At 48.9% G+C, this 9441-nt stretch overlaps 1 protein-coding gene across 5 annotated transcripts in view; it reads left to right on the top strand.

Annotated features, from left to right (window-relative positions):
* LOC139558492 (trafficking protein particle complex subunit 9-like) overlaps positions 1–9441 on the top strand; it is a 296688-nt gene that overhangs the window by 152281 nt on the left and 134966 nt on the right. For all 5 annotated transcript variants that reach the window (XM_071373648.1, XM_071373653.1, XM_071373652.1 and 2 more), the window contains one exon: positions 7206–7348. In XM_071373648.1, coding sequence (XP_071229749.1) covers positions 7206–7348 — 143 coding nt within the window. The remainder of the gene's footprint in view (positions 1–7205; positions 7349–9441) is intronic.

Here is a 9441-nt window from a genome sequence, read left to right on the forward strand (position 1 = left end):
TGCAAAGACAAAAGGCATTGCAGGGATGTAGCACTTTGTGCCCTCCCCTTTACAGTTAAGTTGGGGGGGGGGGGGGGGCTGGATCAGTGTGGTGATCTAGTAGTAGGCTTGATTACCAACAGCGATGAGACAACCTACAGGGAGGAGGTATGGGCACTCGGAGTGTGGTGTCAGCAAAACAACCTCTCATTCAACGTCAACAAAACAAAGGAGATGGCCGTGGACTTCAGGAAACAGCAGAGGGACAGCAGTGGAGAAGGTGGAAACACACATCACGGACAAACTGAAATGGTCCACCCACACAGACAGTGTGGTGAAGAAGGTGCAACAGCTCCATCTTCAACCTCAGGAGGCTGAAGAAATGTGACATGTCACCTAAAACCCTCACAAACCTTTACAGATGCACAACTGAGAGCATCCTGTCAGGCTGCATCACCGCCTGGTACAGCAACTGCACCGCCCACAACCGCAGAGGGTGGTGCGGTCTGCACAACGCATCACCGGGGGCAAACTACCTGCCCTCCAGGACACCTACAGCACCCGATGTCACAGGAAGGTCAAAAAGGACAACAACCACCCGAGCCACTGCCTGTTCACCCCGCTACCATCCAGAAGGCGAGGTCAGTACAGGTGCAACAAAGTTGGGACCGAGAGACTGAAACAGCTTCTATCTCAAGGCCATCAGACTGTTAAACAGCCATCACTAACACAGAGAGGCTTCTGCCTACATATAGACTTGAAATCATTGGCCACTTTAATAAATGGATCACTAGTCAATTTAATAATGCCACTTTAATAAGGTTTACATGTCTTGCATTACTCATCTCATATGTACACTACCGTTCAAAAGTTCGGGGTCACTTAGAAATGTCCTTGTTTTTGAAAGAAAAACAATTTGTTTTGTCCATTAAAATAACATCAAATTGATCAGAAATACAGAGTAGACATTGTTAATGTTGTAAATGACTATTGTAGCTGGAAACGGCAGATTTCTTTATGGAATATATGCATACAGAGGCCCATTATCAGCAACCATCACTCCTGTGTTTCAATGGCACGTTGTGTTAGCTAATCCGAGTTTATCATTTTAAAAGGCTAATTGATCATTAGAAAACCCTTTTGCAATTATGTTAGCACAGCTGAAAACTGTTGTTCTGATTAAAGAAGCAATAAAACTGTCCTTCTTTAGACTAGTTGAGCATCTGGAGCTTCAGCATTTGTGGGTTCGATTACAGGCTCAAAATGACCAGAAACAAAGAACTTTCTTCTGAAACTCGTCAGTCTATTCTTGTTCTGAGAAATTAAGGCTATTCCATGCAAGAAATTGCCAAGAAACGGAAGATCTCGTCCAACACTGTGTACTACTCCCTTCACAGAAAAGCGCAAAATGGCTTTAACCAGAATAGAAAGAGGAGCAGGAGGCCCCGGTACAGAACTGAGCAAGAGGACAAGTACATTAGAGTGTTTAGTTTGAGAAACAGATGCTTCACAAGTCCTCAACTGGCAGCTTCATTAAATAGTACCTGCAAAACACCAGTCTCAACGTCAACGGTGAAGAGGCGACTCTGGGATGCTGGCCTTCTAGGCAGAGTTGCAAAGAAAAATCCATATCTCAGACTGGCCAATAAAAAGAAAAGATTAAGATGGGCAAAAGAACACAGACACTGGACAGAGGAAGATTAGAAAAAAGTGTTATGGACAGACAAATCTAAGTTTGAGGTGTTCGGATCACAAAGAAGAACATTCATGAGACGCAGAAAAAATGAAAATATGCTGGAGGAGTGTTTGACGCCATCTGTCAAGCATGGTGGAGGCAATGTGATGGGCTGGGGGTGCTTTGGTGGTGGTAAAGTGGGAGATTTGTACAGGGTAAATGGGATCTTGAGGAAGGAAGGCTATCACTCCATTTTGCAACGCCGTGCCACACCCTGTGGACAGGGCACTTAATTGGAGCCAATTTCCCCCAACAACTGGACAATGACCCAAAGCACAGCTCCAAACTATGCAATAACTATTTAGGGAAGAAGCAGTCAGCTGGTATTCTGTCTATAATGGAGTGGCCAGCACAGTCACCGGATCTCAACCCTATTGAGCTGTTGTGGAAGCAGCCCATCAAGCCAATCCAACTTGTAGGAGGTGCTTCAGGAAGCATAGGGTGAAATCTCTTCACATTACCTCAACAAATTGACAACAGAATGCCAAAGGCTGTAATTGCTGCAAATGGAGGATTCTTTGACGAAAGCAAAGTTTGAAGGACACAATTATTATTTCAATTAAAAATCATTATTTAAAACCTTGTCAACGTCTTGACTATATTTCCTATTCATTTTGCAACTCATTTCATGTGTTTTCATGGAAAACAAGGACATTTCTAAGTGACCCCAAACTTTTGAACGGTAGTGTATATTTGTGTGTCTGTCTCTACCATGACTAGGTCTGTGTCTCTACCATGACTAGGTCTGTGTCTCTACCATGACTAGGTCTGTGTCTCTACCATGACTAGGTCTGTGTCTCTACCATGACTAGGTCTGTGTCTCTACCATGACTAGGTCTGTGTCTCTACCATGACTAGGTCTGTGTCTCTACCATGACTAGGTCTCTGTCTCTACCATGACTAGGTCTCTGTCTCTACCATGACTAGGTCTGTGTCTCTACCATGACTAGGTCTGTGTCTCTACCATGACTAGGTCTGTGTCTCTACCATGACTAGGTCTGTGTCTGCCCTGACTAGGTCTCTGTCTCTACCATGACTAGGTCTGTGTCTCTACCATGACTAGGTCTGTGTCTCTACCATGACTAGGTCTCTGTCTCTACCATGACTAGGTCTGTGTCTGCCCTGACTAGGTCTCTGTCTCTACCATGACTAGGTCTGTGTCTCTACCATGACTAGGTCTGTGTCTCTACCATGACTAGGTCTCTGTCTCTACCATGACTAGGTCTGTGTCTGCCCTGACTAGGTCTCTGTCTCTACCATGACTAGGTCTGTGTCTGTCCGTGTCTGCCCTGACTAGGTCTGTCTGTGTCTGCCCTGACTAGGTCTGTGTCTGTCTGTGTCTGCCCTGACTAGGTCTGTCTGTGTCTGCCCTGACTAGGTCTGTGTCTGTCTGTGTCTGCCCTGACTAGGTCTGTGTCTGTCTGTGTCTGCCCTGACTAGGTCTGTGTCTGTCTGTGTCTGCCCTGACTAGGTCTGTGTCTGTCTGTCTGCCCTGACTAGGTCTGTGTCTGTCCGTGTCTGCCCTGACTAGGTCTGTGTCTGTCTGTGTCTGCCCTGACTAGGTCTGTGTCTGTCTGTGTCTGCCCTGACTAGGTCTGTGTCTGTCTGTGTCTGCCATGACTAGGTCTGTGTCTGTCTGTGTCTGCCCTGACTAGGTCTGTGTCTGTCTGTGTCTGCCATGACTAGGTCTGTGTCTGTCTGTGTCTGCCCTGACTAGGTCTGTGTCTGTCTGTGTCTGCCCTGACTAGGTCTGTGTCTGTCTGTGTCTGCCCTGACTAGGTCTGTGTCTGTCTGTGTCTGCCCTGACTAGGTCTGTGTCTGTCTGTGTCTGCCATGACTAGGTCTGTGTCTGTCTGTCTCGGCCATGACTTGGTCTGTGTGTCTGTCCGTCTCTGCCAGGGTTCTGACCAGGACTGTACTTAGTTTCATCTCCACCCTGCAACTTCCCTCTTGTAATACAACCTCATTTACATAGTTATATGACAACCTCTGTCTTTCCCAGACACTCACACCAGACCTCTCCGCAGTGAGCCCTGCGTGTTAGACACACCAGACCTCTCCGCAGTGAGCCCTGCGTGTTAGACACACCAGACCTCTCCGCAGTGAGCCCTGCGTGTTAGACACACCAGACCTCTCCGCAGTGAGCCCTGCGTGTTAGACACACCAGACCTCTCCGCAGTGAGCCCTGCGTGTTAGACACACCAGACCTCTCCGCAGTGAGCCCTGCGTGTTAGACACACCAGACCTCTCCGCAGTGAGCCCTGCGTGTTAGACACACCAGACCTCTCCGCAGTGAGCCCTGCGTGTTAGACACACCAGACCTCTCCGCAGTGAGCCCTGCGTGTTAGACACACCAGACCTCTCCGCAGTGAGCCCTGCGTGTTAGACACACCAGACCTCTCCGCAGTGAGCCCTGCGTGTTAGACACACCAGACCTCTCCGCAGTGAGCCCTGCGTGTTAGACACACCAGACCTCTCCGCAGTGAGCCCTGCGTGTTAGACACACCAGACCTCTCCGCAGTGAGCCCTGCGTGTTAGACACACCAGACCTCTCCGCAGTGAGCCCTGCGTGTTAGACACACCAGACCTCTCCGCAGTGAGCCCTGCGTGTTAGACACACCAGACCTCTCCGCAGTGAGCCCTGCGTGTTAGACACACCAGACCTCTCCGCAGTGAGCCCTGCGTGTTAGACACACCAGACCTCTCCGCAGTGAGCCCTGCGTGTTAGACACACCAGACCTCTCCGCAGTGAGCCCTGCGTGTTAGACACACCAGACCTCTCCGCAGTGAGCCCTGCGTGTTAGACACACCAGACCTCTCCGCAGTGAGCCCTGCTAGACACACCAGACCTCTCCGCAGTGAGCCCTGCGTGTTAGACACACCAGACCTCTCCGCAGTGAGCCCTGCGTGTTAGACACACCAGACCTCTCCGCAGTGAGCCCTGCGTGTTAGACACACCAGACCTCTCCGCAGTGAGCCCTGCGTGTTAGACACACCAGACCTCTCCGCAGTGAGCCCTGCGTGTTAGACACACCAGACCTCTCCGCAGTGAGCCCTGCGTGTTAGACACACCAGACCTCTCCGCAGTGAGCCCTGCGTGTTAGACACACCAGACCTCTCCGCAGTGAGCCCTGCGTGTTAGACACACCAGACCTCTCCGCAGTGAGCCCTGCGTGTTAGACACACCAGACCTCTCCGCAGTGAGCCCTGCGTGTTAGACACACCAGACCTCTCCGCAGTGAGCCCTGCGTGTTAGACACACCAGACCTCTCCGCAGTGAGCCCTGCGTGTTAGACACACCAGACCTCTCCGCAGTGAGCCCTGCGTGTTAGACACACCAGACCTCTCCGCAGTGAGCCCTGCGTGTTAGACACACCAGACCTCTCCGCAGTGAGCCCTGCGTGTTAGACACACCAGACCTCTCCGCAGTGAGCCCTGCGTGTTAGACACACCAGACCTCTCCGCAGTGAGCCCTGCGTGTTAGACACACCAGACCTCTCCGCAGTGAGCCCTGCGTGTTAGACACACCAGACCTCTCCGCAGTGAGCCCTGCGTGTTAGACACACCAGACCTCTCCGCAGTGAGCCCTGCGTGTTAGACACACCAGACCTCTCCGCAGTGAGCCCTGCGTGTTAGACACACCAGACCTCTCCGCAGTGAGCCCTGCGTGTTAGACACACCAGACCTCTCCGCAGTGAGCCCTGCGTGTTAGACACACCAGACCTCTCCGCAGTGAGCCCTGCGTGTTAGACACACCAGACCTCTCCGCAGTGAGCCCTGCGTGTTAGACACACCAGACCTCTCCGCAGTGAGCCCTGCGTGTTAGACAGCACAAGGAACGAAGGTGCGTCTCAGCGACAGTGTCTGTTTTGCATCGGCTGTATATTTGCATGCTATCTGCATCTTAATGAAAGAACCTGTTCATCAAACGTGATGAAATGCATTTTGTGAATGTTGACTAATCCACGTTGTTAAGGAGAAATCTGGTTATGTGCAGCCAGAGAGAAGGGGAGGGGAGAGAAGGGGAGGGGAGAGGAGAGGAGAGATAAGATCTTATCAAGCAAGAGAGTGGCATCTGTCCTTCTGGCTGAAGGACATACAGTACACACACACACACACAGTAGAGGAGGGAGGAGGAGGAGTAGCTGGGTGGAGGAGGAGGATTGGAGGGAGGGGGTGGATGAGGAGGAGGGGGAGGATGACAGACAGTCTCTCTGGGGTTTAGCATGTGGTTGGGCTGTTCTGTAACCATCCATTGAACCATGAATGTGGTGTGTAGTCAGGCCCCAGTGGAGACAGCCGGGGCTGGTAGAGCTGAAAGTCACAGGCTCCATGCTGAGAGATGATCACTCTGGATGGGGTTAAAGATTGATGGATGGGCAGATGGACCGAAAAACATGATGAAAACCTGTTTGTACCTGCTCTATGTTTACAGGCACTGCACACGCACGCACGCACGCACGCACACACACACAAGGCCTAGCTCAATGGATTACACACATGGGTTGAGGGCCAGTCAGCTTTCCATGCAAACAAAGGCATGTGTTTGCACATATGTACACAAACCTTTTCCCACATACAGTGTCTGAATATCGAGAGACCCATCAAGACTATCTGCTTATCCTCCTTTTCACTCCAATCTCTTGATTACACATCATCAGAACACATCACGTTCCTTTTCACTTCACTCTCTTGATTACACATTATCAGAACACATCACGTTCCTTTTCACTTCACTCTCTTGATTACACATCATCAGAACACATCACGTTCCTTTTCACTTCACTCTCTTGATTACACGTTATCAGAACACATCACGTTCCTTTTCACTTCACTCTCTTGATTACACATTATCAGAACACATCACGTTCCTTTTCACTTCACTCTCTTGATTACACATCATCAGAACACATCATGTTCCTTTTCACTTCACTCTCTTGATTACACATCATCAGAACACATCACGTTCCTTTTCACTTCACTCTCTTGATTACACATCATCAGAACACATCATGTTCCTTTTCACTTCACTCTCTTGATTACACATCATCAGAACACATCACGTTCCTTTTCACTTCACTCTCTTGATTACACATCATCAGAACACATCACGTTCCTTTTCACTTCACTCTCTTGATTACACATCATCAGAACACATCACGTTCCTGTGTGTTCATTATTTCATCATCACTTTTTTTGTTATTGATCTCAGAATACGTGTCATTCTACTCATGGTTGAGAAGAGAGAGTCAGTGGTTAGCTGGTTGTCACCTTTGACCCCAATCACACAGGTTCACTGTTCCATGCAGGAGTCAATAGAAACTGCTGGACCATCTGAACAGACTACATTTGTCCAAAGCTTTTTGTAAACCACCATTAGCTTCAATCTTCGACCTGAATCATTGAGTTACGGTTTAATGCATTGTACTCATTCTTAGAATAGCCTTGTATAAATGTAGATTTTTCTCTCTCGCCCTCTCTCTCTTTCCAGACGTTGGAAGCTGTGATGACCTTTAAGTACTCGGGGGGAGCAGGCAAGGTGGAGGGCTACTATCGGGACCTGTCCCTGGGAGTGCATGTTGACATAGAACCCTCTGTGTTCTTCACCAGAGTCAGCACACTACCAGCCACCAGGTAAACACTATCATTCATTTTACAAAAACCTTATTAACTATCACTTCTGGGGAACGGCGAACAGTGAGAAAACATTAAGGTTACCTTACCTTCCTATGGATAAAGTGCATCGACAGACGGTCGACATCACTGTCCCAACAACTCCCAGCAAAAACACAACCACCGCACTACGTTGTCGCAACTTTGACACAATGTTGCAGTGTTTGCTAGGCTGTTACTTCTGTACCATTAACTGTATGTTTCTGCTTCTCTTCTCCTGCTGTATCTTTCATTCCTCAACAGTCGTCTAACTAACTCCTGGTACTGTCTGTCCTGGAAGTAAGAGCACTGTGTTGTGTTCCACGGTTCCACTTTAACTGTGATGACGCAAAGTGTTTGTTGTGTTTTTCCATCTTGACTGGGTAAACACGTCGCACCAGATCCCCTCAGTCCCCGCTTCCTGCTCCTCTACCCAGCAGACCAGACTAGACTAGACCAGGGCTCTGCTCTGCTCAGTGACATTATTGTCGCTGTAACAATGGGAAATCGGAAAGATGGCATTTCTACTGACAGGCCTAGGTGGAAACAGATGAATATTATCTCTCCTAGCTCTCGCTCCCTTTCTCTCCCTCCCCCTTGTCATCTCTCCGGCTCTGTGGGAAAAGCCAGGTTGCAGAAGCGAGGGAGGGAGACAGATCGTACTCCAGTAATCACCACTTGAGGTGAATCATTCGCTGTAATAATATCTGCAGTTTAACCAATCCATCTTTCTCTCTATCTTTCTGCTCTGGTGATAAATCTGTCTCTTCTCTCCTCCGCCCTGCAGTCACTATCATCTTGTCACTCCCCCCTTTTCTCCCTCCCTCACTCATAGATCTGCCTCTCCCTCACTACCTCCCTCTTCCCCCCCAAACTATTTCTCCCCATCAGACACAGTAGATTTGTAGATTTTGCTCCTCAAATCTCGACGTGAGTCTCTCTGGATTTTTCTCAAGCGATGCTGCGTTGTCTCAGAAAGGAAAGGTAGTGACATTTCCACAGAGAATACCCTCTGTATATCTGTTTACAGTATCCCAGCAGTACTGTCTCTCTCTGGGTTCGTATGACAAAAGTTGCCGTTAATTGAGAGGTGATTCTCAGAGGAGATCCATAATTCGCTGTGAAAGTAGGGAGGAGAGAGAGAGAGAGTAGAGCAGAGAAAGAGAGGAAGAGAGAGAGGAGGAGAGAGAGAGAGGAGGAGAGAGAGAGGAGGAGAGAGAGAGGAGGAGAGAGAGAGGAGGAGAGAGAGAGGAGGAGAGAGAGAGAGAGAGAGGAGGAGAGAGAGGAGAGGAGAGGAGAGGAGAGGAGAGGAGAGGAGAGGATGCACTTGTACACCAGGTGCCAGAAGAGTCAGTGTGGGTTTCTCTCTCTGACCCCAATTGACACATTAGATCTGGGTGTAAATGAATAGACGGCATCTTGAGTCCTTACTGTCCGTCGTTTTAGACAGGGCTTAGTTAGAGCTGCATACATTTGCCTTATCTTTATACGTAGATCTTTCCATATTGTCTACTGCAGTTTCCCAGTGTCTGAACTGTCTGCAATAATGCAGTTGAGAAGCAAGTGAACTCCTCTAATCAGCGATCGCTTTCTGTCTGTATTTTCGTCCGTCCTCTGTGGCTTCAAAGTGTGGACTTAAAGAGACCTTTGAAAAGGAATGTGAATGAAACCTATTTTTCTAGTTTTATACTGCTGCTCTTACACTGTAGCACACTACTGCTGTGAGGAGGAAAGGGGGAGGGACTGTCTCTTTGTCGGTTTCTCTCTCTCTCTTTCTCTCGCTCTATATTTCTCTCTCTCGCTCTATCGCTCTCATCTCTGGAGAACCTTTCTGTGGCTTGGTGTAGTGATTAAGTGGGCCAGTGCAGCTCACTTCATTCCATTACAGTACATAAAGCAGGTCTTTCTCAGAAAAAGCCCTTAAATAGGGAGAGACTGAAACAGAGAAAAGGATGCTTGTTGATCTCTGTCTCTCTCTCTCTCTCTCTCTCTCTCTCTCTCTCTCTCTCTCTCTGTCTCTCTCTTTCTCTCTCTCTCTGTCTCTCTCTTTCTCTCCCTCTCTCTCTGTCTCTTTC

Source organism: Salvelinus alpinus, chromosome 29, assembly GCF_045679555.1.
Source record: "Salvelinus alpinus chromosome 29, SLU_Salpinus.1, whole genome shotgun sequence".
Taxonomy (NCBI): Eukaryota; Metazoa; Chordata; class Actinopteri; order Salmoniformes; family Salmonidae; genus Salvelinus; species Salvelinus alpinus.